The following is a 19,316-nucleotide window of genomic DNA, read 5'->3' as shown; positions in this document are numbered from 1 at the left end:
CCCTTGGAACCCTTATAGGACATGTATATGTCCATTCCGAGACGACTGCGAACTGTTTTGAATGTCGACAGTTTTCTGACGTCGAATTAGGCATAGTAATGTGTTGCGTTTGTGGTGTTTCCACATTTTTGTCCCTCCCCCCGCCCCCCTCCCTTATATGATAGCAGACACTAGATTACTGTTGGAAGATATTTCGCGTATTCAACTTTTACTCAATGCTTCACAGTATGTAAATATGGAAATTTCACACTCATCACTTTCACGATGGGGGAACGCTGCCAAATGTCACAAATTCGAGGAATGGTCCGTTTATTAAATCCTAATTAATTTTTGTGTCCATACTTAGGCAAAAAATCTCACTGGACAGCATAATAATCATCTGGAGAATCATCACACTAATGCTGTGTAACACCGCCTCAAAACTTGATAATTACCAAAATATGGAGAGGAACAGAGTTCTTAAGTTTATTCAGGTATACCGTCTTTAGATAAAAACCACTCATTGATGACTGGATCTCAGAGAGCTAGCAAACTGCAGGGATGTTGACTGCTACGTTTCATCCACTGATCCAAATAGTCCCTTTTATTTTCTATGGGATTAAGTTGAATGGCTTGATGGGATTACAAGGACCAAACTATGAAGTCATGGGTTCCTCAGACCTTTGTGTGTCAAGCCGCGAATAGTCCCCAGTGAGAAAGGACATAAAAAACAAATCCCAAAGAACCCTGTTATTCTCGAGAATCAAGAAAGCAGACAGAAGCAAGTGGAACTGAGAAAGGGATAAAAGGGTGAAGGTGGGAGAGATGCCTGGCCAGAAAGGAGCTGGAGGTCCCTGGAAATTGGACTGAGGCTTGGTGATTTAACGGGCCAGTTGAAGTGCGTTAAAGTGCCCAAGTGTTCGTTCACAAGAGACGTACACATGTAGCCCTGTAAATACAGATGTTGTCTTCTTGGAAGAAAGGAGTGTCCACAACATACTCATCATGATAACGTCAAACCAGTGGCAATACTTCGTTACCGATGACGTTGAAATAAACTTCGTGGTTCATGTCCTCGGTAACTTGAATGAATGGAGCCAAGTCATGGTACGAAAAAAACCATAGAACCACCTCTGTCCTGAACTACTCTAATCACGCATTTTGGGTTAAACTCCTTATTGGACTGTGTGCGCTCGTAATGCCTTGCATATTTTGAAAAATAAGCAAAATTGCGACTTTTCCGACCACACCACTAGTCTCCATTCCGCTACTGCCCAATTTCTGCATTGTATGATTCACTGACGATGTTCTCTTTTGTGTGCCCCTGCGGGCGATGGCCTTTCTGGCGTATCTGACTGCAAATGTCCACCGCATGCTGATCCCTGCTCACTGTTAACGCAGAAGCTGTTTGAGGTGGACCTACATCCTGTCGGATTTCAAACCGACTGTCATTGACATGACAGTAACATTTGTCTCCAGTTCCTACCCATCAGGATCTTTTTACAATCATTGTTCATCCGCCATATTACATGGCTTCGAGTGGTACACCCAGTTGTACAGTTCGCATTAATACATAAGCACCTTACTCCACGACGCGATCATGCACGTGTCAATACACAATAGCTCATTTCTCTCATTTTATCACGTTGTCATGTCGATCCATCTTGCTGTTCTGACTCTATACAATCGACTGGCACATACACTCGGCTTAAATGCCTTGACCTGTGTAAGTAGCGGAGGGTCGTATGACTACATGGTACCAATTATGTACCATCTATAGCACTCCAACTAAACAGTGTGCTGTTTTGATGAGGAAACTAATCTTTTGTCTGGAGATCTCGTATCCCATATTTCATGAAAGTATGAGTTTCTTGTTTGAGTATTCTCCAGTCATCGTCAGTTAAGAATTAATTCTTTTCAGTTTTTGAGTGTCGTTAATTTTACAACACTGCCACTATTCCAGAATGAAATTTTCACTCTGCAGCGGAGTGTGCGCTGATATGAAACTTCCTGGCAGATTAAAACTGTGTGCCCGACCGAGACTCGAACTCGGGACCTTTGCCTTTCGCGGGCAAGTGCTTTACCAACTGAGCTACCGAAGCACGACTCACGCCCGGTACTCACAGCTTTACTTCTGCCAGTATCTCGTCTCCGGTAGAGCACTTGCCCGCGAAAGGCAAAGGTCCCGAGTTCGAGTCTCGGTCGGGCACACAGTTTTAATCTGCCAGGAAGTTTCACTGCCACTATTGTTAGATGAGACTGAGGGAACTGACCTAATGGGTAAGACGTTGGACTCTTTGAAATTATGCACATATAGGAGGCACAACGTGTGTTTTTTAAGGAAATACCATTTTAAAACAAAAAAATAGACGTTTATTAGCAATTTTACTTTTAGGTGAGAGCTTATACTTTAATCTACTGTTCTACATAATTCCCACCAATATTAAGGCACTTACCGTATCGCGCAACCAGTGTTTGAATACCATCATCATAGAAACCTGCCACCTGATTAGGCAACCACTGGAACATGGTAATTTTGACATCATCGTCGTTGTGGTGCTGACCACACAGATGTTTCTTCGAAGGTAGAGGCACGTGGTAGTCACTGGGCGCTAGATCGGGGTTGTCTGGAGGGCGATCTAGTTATTCCCAGCCGAATGATCTGATCAGCTCTTGAGTTCGATTAGTCGCGTATGGACGGGCGTTGTCATGAAGCAAAACGATTCCCTTACTCAGCCTTTTTGTTCTGGATCGCACGGTGCAGTATTTTTGAGGTCTCATATTACATCGTAGAATTTATTGTGTCACCACAAAGCAAAACATCCACAAGCAATACCCCCTTTCTGTCGCAGAAAACAGTACACATCATTTTCCGGGCTGAAACAGTTTGCTTGAACTTCACATTCTTGGGTAATGTTGAATGCCGAAACTGGTACTTTGATTCATGCGTAACATAAGCCACCCATGTTTCGTCACATGTGACAGTTTGGCTTAAAAACCCGTCACCTTTCTCACTGCACCACTCTGGGAAAGTCAGAGAACTGGCTAAACGTTTGCCCTTGTGCATTTCAGACAGCGTTTTCGGTACCCAGCGTGAGCATAACTTTCGATAATTTACACTTTGTGCAACAATTATATAGAGCACTTTTCTTGATATTTGAGGAAACTAATCACATAATATCGAAATGGTATGGCGTCTGTTCTCTCTCACTTTTTCATCAATTTCTCCACTAAATCGTCAATAATGACTGAAGGTCACCCATGTCTTTCCTCATCACCCACATTTGTACAGTCATCTTTAAAAACTCCACCCATTTCCGTACCATCCTATCGCTCATAATGTTTTTCCATACACTTCACTGATCAAAACGGATGACCGCGCGGACTTCACAGTCGGTTGGATACTCAGTCGGAGGAGGCGTTTCATATACAAGCAAACTGAAACACGCCAAATAATTACGTAGTGGCGTCTGTAGCTTGCCAACAGAGTGCAGTTCACAGCGCGCATGCGCCAAATGCCGACCGCTGCGCTGCAGCGGCGGAATTTCGGAACATTACCGACTTTAAAAACGCGCCTCGTATTAGCAGGTGTTGGCCATTGTTTGGATGCAGACTTAGGAACAGAGCTCAGTGCCATTATCAGAGCACCAATAGGCCAACAAGCCTACTCAAGTGAAAAACACATTTTTCCCGAGTTACATGCATATGTTCATCTTGTTTATGAATTTCGTGGAAGTGATAGAACAGCCCAATAAGGTTAAAGGCGGTTGTAAGTGCATTAAATTGTGCAGTGTACAGCAGAGACCAGGCATTAGTTAGTATTTTCAAAATGTTCCTAAGTCTGGAGGATATCGAGCACAGATAAATCTTTGGAGACTACTACCAGATCACGATTTTTAACAATTATAACATCGAATTAGTGATTTCAAACACTTTCTGGCTGGTCAGCGGCCTAAAAATGAAACCGATTGGAAATCAAAACATAAATTCAGATCTTTTAAAGAGTGATTGAGATGGTAAGTGGATTTAATAAAGTTTCGTGGCTTCTTCTATGAGTATGACACCTGCGAGAATGTAACAATGATCATGATCCATGCTATTGTGCTATGAGGCTATTTATGATCATTTTCAATGTAATAGATGTTTGTAAGAAGAAATGATGTCTAAAAAAATTTGCGCAGAAAAAGTTTTTTAATTCTTCTGTTGTCTTACGCAGACGTATTTCTGTTTTCAGACTGACTATCAAAGCTAAATGTCCGATGGAACTAAGGAACTTCCCTATGGACAGACAATCTTGCCCTCTTATCCTTGGCAGCTGTAAGTATATTGAAAATAGTATTATCATTAAGAAACAAACTTCAATAAACGTTTGATCTGTTTTAAAATAATGTGTGCACGTTACTGTCTTTAGAATCCAGAATGTCATGTAGTTCCTGACCACCATTGTTAGTAGTTAAAAGCTGTCTGTCTCCTGCAGTGTCATCCTCATAGTCTGCATACACTCATGAGAAGGCAGGTTTATCTTGCTTAACCGCATTTCCCATGATCTTTGAGGCTTTTAAACTCTCTCACTTTTCTGCACTGTCGTGGTCGTAAATTGTCATGGGGATGATTTATGAAAAAGTTTAATCAATTTAGGGTGGCCAATGAATACTTAGTTAAGTGCGTCTGCTGGTAAGAGATTCATGTTCAATGTGTACACAAAAAACGAAAGAATTTACGGGGGTTGAATAAAAAGTAATGCCTCCACCTTCGTTAGTTGGGTTTGTGTGGAAATATTTTAATAATTCCATATAATCACCAGCCAATTGGATACATTTCTGCCAACGATGAACAAGTGTTATGAAGCCGTCACGGAAGAAGTCGACACTGTTTCCGCAACCACAGTCACACAGTTCTCTCAACGTCTTCATCAGAGGCGTAATGATGTCCCCACAGACCGTCTTTCATTATCGGGAACAGATGGAAGTCAGACAGTGCTAAATCTAGACTGTATTGAGGATGCCGTACGGTGGTGAGATACAGTCTCTGAAGTTCTACTGTGGTGGCGCGTGAAGTGTGTGGTTTGGCATTGTCATGCTTTCTAAAAACATTTTCCTTTACCTTTGGACCCTTGTTAGCCGTCGTTTCAGAGTTGGCAGCGTTGTGATGTAACGCTCTGAATTTATTGTTGTTCCACGATCAAGGAAATCAACATGGATAACACCATCTGCGTCCCAGAACACTGTGGCCATGATTTTTCCAGCTGAGGGCTGCGCCTTGTGCTTCTTTTTGTGGGGAGAGTCTTTGTGTCGATATTCCGTAGACTAACGTTTCGTCTCCGGGTCTTAATGTTGTACCCACGTTTCGTCTTCTGTCAGAATTGAATGGAGAAAGGCGTCGCCTTGTGCACAGATCTTCCGATAGCCAAGCAAAGCAATAATGTGACCCACACGTTTTTGTAAAATGCCGATTGTGCTTGCAGTTTCTCTCTGAGTGATACGACGATCGTACTGAATCAATGTCAACATTTTGCCTGTGAAACTCGGTGGTTGCTGTTACAGGACGTCCAACCCTTTTTCACGCAGGTCGGATGTTCCCATCTCGACATCTTTAAGCTTACTCGCCCAACGACGCACAGTACTACTCACATCAACACAATCACCATAAACTGCTTTCATTCTCTGATGAATCTCCTTTGGGGTGACACCTTCTGCTGTCAAGAATTCAATGACTCCACGTTGCTTAAATCGCATTGACCGACCGTCTGCGCAGGGTTCCATACTTTGCACTGTAACAACACAACCATTCAATGCTATGGCCTCCCGCCGACTGGAGCTGTAGAGAAGAGACTACTGAACAAGCCAGTACCTGCCGCGTACCAATGCTGTCAACTGTTGAAGAGTTATGAAGGTGGATGCATTACTTTTCAATCAATCCTCGTGCTTTAATACATATCACGTCAGACAACAGCACTTTTTTTTAAAAAACTTTTCTGCATCTCCATCTTCACCAATCACTAGCAGCCATTGAATTTTAGTGGTGCTATACAGGCTGTCAAAGTGGTTGGTGGTGCCGCCCTCTCTGCCACTGCTTAAGATTTAGTCCTTGTTTCCTTCCACATCGCACCCTCTGTCTGCACAGAATGCCTTTTGATATGACTTACATTATAACACTTGTGACTCTGATCTTTGACTCAAACGAGTCCATTGTTTTATGCATGCATGTCCGAAGCAACAGGCACTGCGGCGCCAGGCAGCGAATTTCAATTAAAAGTGCCCTCTCCTCTGTGAGTCTGTACACCGGTAAATTCATATGGTGACAGGTACTCCTGCAATTCTGTTGGATGGTAACTCACTCAAATGTACTGAAGATGCTATTTACAGCTGAAACTGTATAAGCAAGAATAACAAAAAGCCAGTGGGATTGCGACTGACTGCCGTGTTCCTATCCCTCCTTAATTTATTAACTAATATAAGTGTTCCAGACAAGTTTCGATAAATTAATTTCATATGGGAAAGCTTTTTTTATTTAGAAAGCCACAGGTAGTGTAGAATCAGTTTTAAGTCGTGAGATTCATACCTCAGTATGCTGCATGTCTTTCAAAACTTTTGTCATTGCACTGGCAGGCGTTTGATAGCAAGTAAGTCAGTGGTGGTGTATTTATAATGCTGAGCAAAACTTTAAGCAAATGTTTCATTTTTTATGTACACGTCTGTTGCTTTACAACCGAGTATTAAATGTGCTCATTAAGTCATTCAAATAGTGTTTTGTGTGGTCACCGCCAACAGTGGTTAAGATTCTAATATGCAGCTCAACTTCACTAATATATGTGTAACAGTATCGCACGCGCATTGCTACCTACGTCACCTCCCCTCTAATGTGAGCCAAGTTTATGTGTGCATGTCATTTATAGCACCGATTATAATATGTCACCCACAACTGTCGGATCTTGTGATCTTTCAGTTGTAGGGAAGAGGGAAAAATTATTCAATTTGACAGTGACGTTAACAGGGGAATGTGAGATCCGTCTGATTTCCATACCCCAGGATTTATGTACACAACACATTTCTGTTGAGAAATATCTTAACTGAATAAAGTAACACTACGGTGTATTACATTTTCACAAGTTTGAGACGTACCATCCGTTTAAAAGCTAGTAGGAACATTGTAGTTTTTTCCTTCAACGAGAAGCCTAAGAGACTGAACACGAAAAGCTATGCGAATGCTAGATCTTATCTCTTTAGAGCAAGGATATTAAACGCTTTGCAATCACCAGAAGAAATTTCAGCTATCAGTCGAGACTAGTCATGACCATCATCCACTGATCAGCACTCGCACACCTTGTGACCAATTATGACCCACTGCAACTAGGGGAATGTCTCTATCGAACGCATTCGGGTGTCACAATTGGTTTCGATAGTTACTCGAATGAACCTATTGTTCGCCAGGTACAGATACCAACCAACCCTCAACATTCTCACTGCCTTCGTTGTTGCAGTATTTAGCAGGCAGAGACAATGTTAGTATTAGTGTTACGTCTAGAAGCTGAGGTCAGACAAGGAGAAGACAGTTGGCTGGCTAAAAATTCAAGCATTGGACTGTAAGAAAGACCATCTGACATGGAATGAAAAAGTAGGAGTCACAAAGTGACACTAGACACTGTAATGAGTGCAGGGATCCCTCTCAGCGTCTGAAAACTGAGTCGACAATAGGCTGACATACTTTCATAAGTCAAAGTCAGAACACTTAATGCGAAACAGCGAGCAAATCACTTAGCATGATGCACGAGAATCTCTTGAAACGATGTGCAACTTTCAAGTCATCCCAGAATGAAGTTCCAATCGCCTCTGAATCAGTCCCACAATGTGACCTCTGAATGATCTCTGAAGGACTTCCGAATGATAGAATCCTCTTTGAGCTCGCAATCCTCCTGGACTCGTCAGTTTATATGACTCCTCCTACTCTCTCTGATACATCTGATGCTCCTTGATTTGACTGTATTATCTAATTTAATGATCAACTTAGTGAAACCACATACAGAATGATATAACTCAATGATTCACAGGCTCCCTCAGCTTGGCAAAAAATGGTTCAAATGGCTCTGAGCACTATGGGACTTAACATCTGAGGTCATCAGTCCCCTAGAAAGAACTACTTAAACCTAACTAACCTAAGGACATCACACACATCCACGCCCCAGGCAAGATTCGAACCTGCCACCGTAGCGGTCGCGCGGTTCCAGACTGTAGCTCCTACAACCGCTCGGCCACTCTGACCGTCTGGAAACTAGAAATCTACTCTGTAGGAATCAGCATGGGTTTCGAAAAAGACGATCGTGTGAAACCCATTTTTTAGTAAGTGAGTCCATACAAGATTATTGAACAACTCATTGGGATTTTGAGTCTGACCATGCAGACACTTCTTCAGTAATTCAGGATTTGCCAGTTCTCTGTAAATAGGTTTTATGATATCCATGACTGCGGCTGAGATGGAATGTTTATGGCTGTATGATCTGTTTGAGTACTGTGCATTGCGGTAATTGCACCATGAATCAGGTCCAGGGGGGCAAAGGTGGTGTACTGACTGGTTTTTCATCAGTTGACAGTCTGTTGAAGAAGGTAGCCCATACTGCGTGCTTCAACAAATCCTCAGTATTATTTCTAATGGCCATCCCAAAATTCTGCTGAAGTTCATCAATCATTATGTCTGTCAGCCCGCCTCTTATGGTTTTATCATCAGAAAGTTTCTTGTCTCTCAAACTTTGTTTCAACTCCCTCAACCCGGTGCCCATCCTCTTCTGGACATGACCAACACTGTTAACCTTTATAACACAGCAATCCACAGCCATCTGTATAAAAAATTACAGATTTTATTAGATCTTGAAGTAATCCAAGTAAAAATTTTAACATTGTCAACTGGTGTAGATTATATTTAAAAAAATAAAATAAAATACTTCCCATGTGAGTTTATATGTGATGTAAATATATCATTTTATTCGGAAAATTGCAAATTTTATAATGAGATAAAAATCCGAAAATGTGAACAATTTTTTCCGTTCTAACTCCCCTTAAATAAAGAAATACAGGGTTATTACAAATGATTGAAGCGATTTCACAGCTCTACAATAACTTTATTATTTGAGATATTTTCACAAAGCTTTGCACACACATACAAAAACTCAAAAGGTTTTTTAGGCATTCACAAATGTTCGATATGTGCCCCTTTAATGATTCGGCAGACATCAAGCCGATAGTCAAGTTCCTCCCACACTCGGCGCAGCATGTCCCCATCAATGAGTTCGAAAGCATCATTGATGCGAGCTCGCAGTTGTGGCACGTTTCTTGGTAGAGGAGGTTTAAACACTTAATCTTTCACATAACCCCACAGAAAGAAATCGCATGGGGTTAAGTCGGAAGAGCGTGGAGGCCATGACATGAATTGCTGATCATGATCTCCACCACGACTGATCCATCGGTTTTCCAATCTCCTCTTTAAGAAATGCGGAACATCATGATGGAAGTGCGGTGGAGCACCATCCTGTTGAAAGATGAAGTCGGCGCTGTCGGTCTCCAGTTGTGACATGAGCCAATTTTCCAGCATGTCCAGATACACGTGTTCAACCGTTTCTTCGCTCACTGTAGGCTGACCCGCTGATTTCCCCTTACAGAGGCATCCAGAAGCTTTAAACTGCGCATACAATCGCCGAATGGAGTTAGCAGTTGGTGGATCTTTGTTGAACTTCGTCCTGAAGTGTCGTTACACTGTTATGACTGACTGATGTGAGTGCATTTCGAGCACGACATACGCTTTCTCGGCTCCTGTCGCCATTTTGTCTCACTGCGCTCTCGAGCGCTCTGGCGGTAGAAACCTGAAGTGCGGATTCAGCCGAACAAAACTTTATGAGTTTTTCTACGTATCTGTAGTGTGTCGTGACCATTTGTCAATAAATGGAGCTACAGTGAATTTATGAAATCGCTTCAATCATTTGTAATAGCCCTGTATTTATGTCATCTTGCCTGCTGAATGCTTTTAGTAGCTGCTGAGTACCAGATTTAAGGGTGCTTTGAGAGGTTACATGCAATGGTGTAAAGAGAGCTCAAATGTGTATAGTAGGATTTTTGAAAATTTAGTTTAAAATATTTGCACGAGTAAATTGGATTGGATCATTTCTGTGAATTCTCTTTTATGCATAGCACAAACAGTTGTAATTCTATAGCAAATGAAGTTTTGACACTTTTGCACGCCAACATCTTAACTCAAAATTCTCCAAGCTGCTAACTTCTAAACTATTCATAATATCACCCAAGAATTAAATTTCTGTTCAAAAAATGCATTGCATTACTTTCCTGTACCAAGTCTTATCTTTTTAGCAAGGTTGCAAATACCTGTACTCGTTTCTTAGTTTATTTACAAAAGTCATAAGAATGTGCAAGATAATTTGATGCCCATTTCATCAAGAAAAGTAACAGTTTCATTTTCAGTAGAAAGAAAGAAATCTGCTTCTTATTCTACTCTCTAGAAGTGGTTCATAATAGTTATGTTACACTCGGATGTCTGATGTAATCACGGGTATGACTAAGTTATACTCGTTTGTTTGAAACTGAGATGTTTCATCTTTGATTGTTTTTAGTAAGTCATTGCCACTCCAAGCTGAACAGTTTTAAATCCGTGTGTCATAGCACGTTCCTCTTCACTGTACCTCTGTTTTATGCAAGTATAAAGAATGGATATCGTTCAGAATTCTATTGTAGTGTCTATTCTTAAAAATCGTTTATATTGGGAGTATCGTTCTGCAACGCAAATTTAAGGAAGTATTGCACACGGTACTGCTAGTTCAGTGTGGAATCATGCAGTTGTTAAAAAACTCTTGTGACTGAAACTTCTTTTTCGCCAACTAAGATATTGGCAGCATCTCTGCACAAACTGTTTTTCACTTACACATCAAAATCTTTCTGCAAACCATGACATGAAAACAATAACAATACTGGAAACCGAGCCCTGTTGATGCACTGGACCAAAATAGCAGCAGAAAAACATGTCGCACCATACACGAAATGGCAGCTTCTGAAATAAAAGTAATATTCTTCGCAATTGTAGCAGCAGCAGCACAATTGACACTTCTTATTCATGTTGCTCTTTTAAATACTATTATTTTCAGTTTTTTGCACAAACAATTATGAAAGGTCTAACGGACAGGAATTGTATTCTTTCGAAATTTATACTACAACATATGGCTATCGATTAATCTATTCTATTCTAAATCCTGAAATTTCATTAACTTGTGATTGCACTTATACTCCTTAAAATTCCGTATTATTTATCGTTTTATAGCCATTACTCTTGCCAGTCTAAATAAAAAATTCCACTATGTTCCACGATCTTTCTCCAGTTTAGTTTCAAACAGCACAATTTTAACTTATAGTGGTTACCAACTGAAAATAAATTATTTCCGGAAATTCAGCACATAAGAATAAAATATATTTATTATTGAGTTCTTCGTTTACTCAATCTTCAGTGAGTCATAAACGGTTACAAAAAGATTGTCACTGAAGCTCAAGACATATGTTTCGGGCTTAGAAACGTATGAAACTGAAGAAATGTGTGATGATATTAATTAGCTTCTCAAATATGTTAAAATAGACAAAAATACAGTCATAACGGAAGAACGGATGCAGTTGTCGGTAAAGATAGGAAAAAGAAAATACCGAGAGAGTTCGGCCTCGATGAGTGAAGTGAGATGGAAGACGTATTAATAGAATTCTGTGCTGTGTTACTTGTTACGAACATCTTTATCGAGAGCACGTTGAGAAGGAAGTAGGCCTGTAAGGGGATCAAAGAAAATATCGGAGTGACTGTACTTTGTTAAAAAAAAAGATTCTGTAACCAAATTAAGAACTGGAACAGTTATCCAGGTACTAACGTCGTAATTGACCATAACCCAGTACTAATGAAGTTTAGTTGACATTTAATATGATATAGAGAAAGCAGCCGATAATTTGGCACCTAGATAAGCAGGAAGAATCAAGATTTCGAATGCATTGGAATAACATATGACAAAAGAAGAATGTCACTTACAGGAGTTACTGGTATGGAAAAACAATATAATTCCCGTAAAAGAGCATGGTAAATGCAGCAGAATGGGTGCTATAATTGAAACAGCTACCCATGGATGACGGATGACTAACTGGAATTAGCGAAGAAACAAAGAAAACAGAAAAGGGTTGAAAGTGACCATAATATCGGTCATTCAGAAATGAAAGTAACTGATAATGGAGAAAACTTAAAAAAAAGAGGAAATAGTGAAAATATGTTATGCAGTGATTACAAAATTAAGAAGGATAACATTGATCTTGTTAATAGAATAATATTCAGTTACTTTAAGTAGTACAGTCACAGTCATTAGAGATGTGTAGTTGGCTGAAGCAGAAAATAAAGGGAGAAAATGAAATCAATACTTGGAGAAACGTTACAGCAGCCCATAAGAAATTAGTACAATTCAAAATTAGGACGTTGAGTAAGATGATGGTTGGGGGAGAGTAAATGATTTGCTTTGTATTTTAAAAATGTTTATTCTCATGGTTATAAGGCTAATCGGTTGAGCAAAAACTATATTAGCATGTAAATGAGATTTATAAAACTGGGGATCGCATGAATAAGAACAGTATCAAGTATTAGTGAAGTATTGCATCAAAAATTCCACAGGAATACTTTAGCCAAGACAGGGAAGGAAAACTGAATGTAGATCAGGAGAGGATCAGTTCAGGTCTAGGAGAGGCAGGGGTATTAGAGAAGCAATTATAGCTCTGCGGCTATTAATAGAAGGCAGATTAGAAAAAAAGACACGGAAACGTACATTACATTAGTAGAGTTGGAGAAGGCTTTTGATAATGTTGAATGAAAGCAAATATGAGTATTTTCAGCTCCTCGTCAGTGTGGTATCAGATACAGTGATGAAAAGGTAATCTGTTATTTTGTGCGAAGGAGATTGGACTGGCGAGTACTAATGGAACGACAGGAGACGCCCAAATGAAAACAGCTATAGGACAAGATCATCATTTCTCGTCACTGATATTTAATTGTTATGTTGAAGAGGTGATGTGGAAACAAAAGACTATTTCGATGGATCGCCGAAAGTTAACAGAAACTGTGGGTAGGTACGCTAGTTTATGGCAATAATATGCGTATAAACCAAAAAAACTAAGATAATTTGGTGAGCAATAGAGCAAGCTGGATAGCTAAATTTTCATCTTGGAAAACCTCTTGCAGAGTTGAAATACTTTTGCTAATCACAGAAGCTGATGGATAAAGAAATAAGATCCATGAAATACGTAGTAACTAGGATTATACGAGACAATAGGACTTATTTCAAAAAGACACAACTGATATCAACCAAAAATATAGATCTCGAGACAACAAGAAGATTAATGAAAATCTGTACTTGCAGCTTAGATGGAATGTTCGAGTAAGGAATGAAGACGTCCTGCAATCGGTCAACGAGAAGAAACGTTTAATAAATGGTTCAAATGGCTCTGAGCACTATGGGACAACATCTGAAGTCATCAGTCCCCTAGAACTTAGAACTACTTAAACCTAACCAACCTAAGGACATCACACACAGCCATGTCCGAGGCAGGATTCGAACCTGCGACCGTAGCGGTTGCGCGGCTCCGGACTGAAGCGCCTAGAACCGCTCGGCCACACCGGCCGGCCAAAACTTTTAATAAAAAATATAATTAAATGAAGATAGAAAACCATCACTGGTGAAAATTTAATTGAACAAATGGAAGATGATAACTGCAGTGGCAATCCTAGATATCAGTACGTAAGGCAGGTCGTTTATAATGTACGATGCGGCAAATGTGCTAAAATGGAAAGGATAGGTGACAAGCGATAAAAGTGAAAGAATAGACTACTGCGCCAAACCAGCCTAAGGACCGGTGACCACACCAACAATAAGCATGAGGAGTATGAGAGAGCAGAGGATGGTGGTAACGTCCACCGCCTTGTAAAGTGGTCACGGGTTCCAGTCCTACCTCAGGTTTTGACGTGTGTTTTAAATGTTCCGTCACTGTATAACTTTAATGGATGTAATAGAATACGCTGGATATGTGAAACCTTCAGGGTCAAAATTTTATAAACAGTACGGGAACGTAAAATGATTATTTTGAGATATGAAATATCTTCGATGTACCTTTTCCACATATCTGCTATATTTTCTGCGTTAAGTAGTGGAATTGCTTTTGCCCTTTTAACGTTAACGACTTTGCTATTAAAATCTCCGGAAGTTATTTTGACTTTCCTTTATGTTACATCTGTGCTTCGGACACTTCTTTTTCGAGTTGTTCATCTTTTTATCTGCAACCCTTTCGCTTCCCTGGACTTCATATTCATTTCATTTCTGAGTGTCTTAAATTGCTGTATTCCCATCTTTTCCTGATCATTGTTATATTTTCTTGTTTCGTCGATCAGCTGCAATGTTTCTTCTGCTGCCTACAATTTCTTCGCACCTGTTTCTTATAACTGTCTTTGTCTGTACAACATCTGTAAATACCGTTTTTAGAAATGTCCAATGCATGTTACCTATCGAATTTTTAAGCACGTGATGAAGCGATGGCAAAGAGCGTGCTCACCCTTGCTGTTGCAGATGCTTACACGACGAGGCACCTGGTGTACCAGTGGCAGTCGGAGGGCAGCGTCAGCTTCGTGGCCGGCATGGCGCTCTCCCAGTTCGACCTCATGGGGAACCCGCAGAGGAACCTCACCTACAAGCGCCGAGAAGGTCGCTAACACCCTCTCACAAACATTCGTCTGAGTTTCAGACTTTTCAAAGCATTACGGATAGTGGCCGACAGCAAACTGTTTTTGTTTGCAGGAGAATTCTCCGTCCTCCAAGTGAACTTCAATCTCCAGCGGCACACAGGCTATTTCCTGATACAAGTCTACGTACCTTGCATCCTGATAGTGGTTCTCTCGTGGGTATCCTTCTGGATACATCGAGAAGCAACTAGTGATAGAGTTGGACTGGGTAATACTCATAATAATTGTGCTGAGATATCTCTCAAAATAATTGTAGTTAAAGTGTTGCAAACCTTTGGGGTCAGAACTATGCATATGGTAGAAGATTCTGATTATTTTGAGATAAGAGGCTACTGGTCAGAATTTAATATAAAGTTTCCGATTGACATAAATAGCGTACACCTTACAACAACGACTTTGCTCATAGCAATTGTTCAAATAGAAGACCGTCAATCCCAATGAACGTGCATAATTTTTCTTGCACTTTGTCACGTATAAAATCCATGCTACAGAGCTGTATCAATCTTCTTTATTACTATTACCGGTTTCGATAATTCACTACCTTCTCGGAATGAAAAGATTAACATTGCTCAATGTCATAACTATTTCTGACATAGAAAACCACATATTGCATAATCATCACAGTTGCACATTTACATGGCGGTCGGAAACAGTCTGAGAAGCTTGTAAGGCTGTTACAGAGGAGGTTGTGCTGCGACATAATTGTTAAGAAAAAATTCGGTACATCGCGCCATTTCCGAGCTAATTAGCGTTGAAGTTAGCCAAATAGGCGGCTGCGCGCGCAGATTCAAGGTGCCCCGGCTGCGCGCGCAGATTCAAGGTGCCCGCCAGACACAATTAGTGCCAGTTGCTGTCATAGCGTAGATGATAGAGCACGAGATTGTTCAGCCTTTGACTCGGGTTCGATCCTTACTTCGTCCCATGTCCAATTTTTGTATCATTCTCTCGTCCGGTTGTAGGAAACGACAGTTGCTGTCATAGCGTAGATGATAGAGCACGAAATTGTTCAGCCTTTGACTCGGGTTCGATCCTTACTTCGTCCCATGTCCAATTTTTGTATCATTCTCTCGTACGGTTGTCGGAAACGAAACGAAGAATAGTTTGACGACAACGTCTCTGGGGTGCCACTTGAATTTGCGTGCGCAAAGGCCTAATTGGCTAACTTGAATGCTATTTAACTTGGAATCGTCGCAACACCCTTAAAAGCATTTCGGTCTGTTTCTGACCACCCTTTGTAGAATTCCAACAAATCCTTTATCACAAAAAAGGGCACGTCCCATTAGAATAACTGATAACGACTACGCCGGTATCTGTTGTGTAGAAGAGGAGGCCTGTGTACAGAAGAGGAAGTTTTTCAACAAACTGATAGAAGAGAATGATAAAAAATATCTGAAAAGAAGAGTCAAATGCTTTGTGAAGGGATTAATGTAAAAGTAATAAATGAAATAGATTACGGGAACATGTGAAAGACCCTCGAAATCGCATACAACAAATGGAGTGGCGATTGACAATTTAAAATTTAATGTGTAACTTTGAATTTCAAAGAAGTAGTAGAGAATATTTGCCTGGTGGATTATGATTTAGAGTACCAATCAAAGTCACGTCAAATATTTCTCTTATCTATTTTATTTCTTACTTTTAGACATACAGCGTCGCGAGCTTTTGACCGTTCTTTTGTTTTCAAACATTTTCATTTAAATTTCCAGGTTTTGTTCAAAAAGCACGAAATATAATGTATATCAAAATGGATCGGTATTGTCATTAAAAGTACAGAGATCAAGAGTAAGCAGAAAAGTATGATTTGTGCTGTAATTTCATATTTATTTTTTTATTTTTTCAACGTGAAAGGAAGAATTTTCCCTCAAAGCACTAATTAAGCTTTCTTCAATTATTCCGATTAGTTTCAAGTAATGAAATCTCTTTTGCGAAATTAGATCCTCGCTGATGACCATTACCCACCCTTCATTTGGCTATGAAACTTCTGACAAAACTCCATTCTGTAATTTCTACAGAGTGTTATTTTCGCTCTGCTGAAACGATTAACCAAAAATTGTATTTAAGATATTGAGAAGCTAGGGCTGGTGCCTGAACTTGAGAACCCTGTGTTCGGCCCCCCAGGTATCACCACCGTGCTGACGCTGTCCACCATCAGCCTGGACAGCCGGACCGACCTGCCCAAGGTCCGCTACGCCACGGCGCTCGACTGGTTCCTCTTGATGAGCTTCTTCTACTGCATAGCCACCCTGCTCGAGTTCGCAGGGGTCCACTACTTCACAAAGGTGGGAGCGCTCGTCCTCTCCATACCACTCTCTGAGAATCGCTGTATTTGGTAGCTGCAGTGGCGTTGTTCTCACAATTAACCAGTGGTCTCACATTTGGCAAATTCCTTACAGTAACATCTTCGTTCCTCATATACTTCAGGTTGGTAGCGGTGAAATTCCCGTGGACGAAGAAGAATGGGAAGATATTGAGGGGCCCTTCGAAGAGACCTTCTCACCATCACCGGAGCCGGTAGAGAACAGTCCGGCTATGCGCACCGGCCGCAGACGCAGCTCGCTCATCTGCCCGATCTACAACGTAAGAACACCCTACCGACCACCTGGACCCACCTGTGACCAGCAATATTACTTTGTGGCAATATGTTGAAAATTTTTTTAACGTTGTTGCCAGCGCGTTAGTGCATCATACAGTGCAATCAGAAACTCTATATAAGGCCCATCTGTAGGCCATCAGTAGCAAATAAAATAGAAAACCAGCAGTTCTAATTTACCATTATTTTTATGTTACTTGTCTATGAATTCCTGTTGACACATCACTATCATTATATAATGGACACTTCTGGCTATAGTCATAAACATTTATTGCAAACGACCTTGGTTTCAGCTTTAAAGCCGATTTTCTAGTGTAACATTGTTTTTAATGTGTTATGAAGGAAGGAGCCTAAAAGAACCACAGGAACTGACGTGTACAATAATAATCAAACATGGACCCAAAGGAGGACGGTGGGGGATCTTGGGGGATACGACACCCTCCACCTCCAAACAATATGTTAGCATAAGTGTCTATATTTTTGCATACATTAATTTCCAAATTTTTCAGTTAACTTTCGGAGAACTAAAATTCTTTTAAATGACAAGAAACCCTAAAAAGTTACAAGTTTCGTTTAACACAGAATAATTTTCAGTTACGTTCCACATATTTAAACCACGTGGATTGGTTTCCAGCCTTACTGGCTGTATGAAACATTCCAGCCAGGTAAATGCGCATATTCACAGGATAATTCCACGTGCTGCCAAAAATGACACGGTTCGCGAGTCCACAGATGTTACCTCGGTAACTACAGGAAGTATGGGAAAGGCTAGGCAGAAGATGAAAGATCACTAAGAAAAATAACAGCAAGGATAGCTTTCCGAAATATAGATGGGAACTATCGAAAGATACAGCATTCCCTCCATTTACATGCTCGCATAGCAGTACTACGTAGACGCCAGTTCACAGTCTTAGATGGTTCAAATGGTTCAAATGGCTCTGAGCACTATGGGACTTAACATCTGTGGTCATCAGTCCCCTAGAACTTAGAACTACTTAAACCTAACCAACCTAAGGACATCACACACATCCATGCCCGAGGCAGGATTCGAACCTGCGACCGTAGCAGTCGCGCGGTTCCGGACTGAGCGCCTAGAACCGCTAGACCACCGCGGCCGGCCACAGTCTTAGAGCTAAGTGAAATACAAACAACTGTGAGTGCACATATCGTACAAATTATGAAGTTGTCGAAGTTGTGACAGTTTGTTGCTATTATAGTCCTTAAACCAACTGCATGGCGCAGTTACTTCCCAAAGTTTTGAAGATGTGCTATTCAGATGATGTATTTATCTGAATTTGCTATTTCTTGGAAGTTAAGCTGAAGCGATGTACTAAGCACCGATGTATAAACGAAATTACCAGCGGGGTGCTACTTACTGAAGAAAACAGTAAGTCGAACGTTTCGAGGTTTATACCCATTCTCGTCGATTCTGATGTTAGTGCGTATTCCTGCAAAGCATGCACGTGCTTTTGTTGATCGAAGAAACATAGAGCTCTTTGTTTAGTCTTCGCAGTATTCCCAGTCGGTTATTAAACAAATTCACAAGATGGCCCTTCTACATATACATCAGTACTCCGAAAGCCACCTAACGGTGTGTGGCGGAGGGTACTCCTGGTACCACTGGTTACCCCTTCCCTCTTCCACTCGCAGATAGCGCATGGGAAGAGTAAAGTTGGTAAACCTCTGTGTTAGCTCTAATTTTTCGATCTTTTTCATCGTGATCATTTCGCGAGATGTATGTGGAAGAAAATAACATCTTGTCAGATTCTTCCCGGAAAGCATTCTCTCAAAATTCCAGGCCTCTTTGTATCGTCTGCCACTAGAGTTCGATGAGTATCTTTGTAACGCTCTCGCGCCGACTAAACAATCCTATCATGAAACGCGCCGCTCTTCGTTAAATCTTCTCTGCTTAATCTGTCAGTCTTGATGGTAAGGGTCCCAGATTGAT

The 19,316-nt window shown here is 40.8% G+C and overlaps 1 protein-coding gene across 1 annotated transcript in view; it reads left to right on the top strand.

The window, feature by feature from the left end:
* The window catches only part of LOC124788792 (gamma-aminobutyric acid receptor alpha-like), a 77,280-nt gene that overhangs the window by 26,472 nt on the left and 31,492 nt on the right, over positions 1-19,316 (top strand). The window contains exons 3-7 of the mRNA XM_047256075.1: positions 4,214-4,296; positions 14,606-14,740; positions 14,834-14,986; positions 16,897-17,057; positions 17,200-17,355. Coding sequence (XP_047112031.1) covers positions 4,214-4,296; positions 14,606-14,740; positions 14,834-14,986; positions 16,897-17,057; positions 17,200-17,355 — 688 coding nt within the window. The remainder of the gene's footprint in view (positions 1-4,213; positions 4,297-14,605; positions 14,741-14,833; positions 14,987-16,896; positions 17,058-17,199; positions 17,356-19,316) is intronic.

This window comes from Schistocerca piceifrons, chromosome 3, assembly GCF_021461385.2.
Source record: "Schistocerca piceifrons isolate TAMUIC-IGC-003096 chromosome 3, iqSchPice1.1, whole genome shotgun sequence".
Taxonomy (NCBI): Eukaryota; Metazoa; Arthropoda; class Insecta; order Orthoptera; family Acrididae; genus Schistocerca; species Schistocerca piceifrons.
Note: the sequence above shows the minus strand (reverse complement) of the source record. Positions and strands in the feature narration are given on the sequence as shown.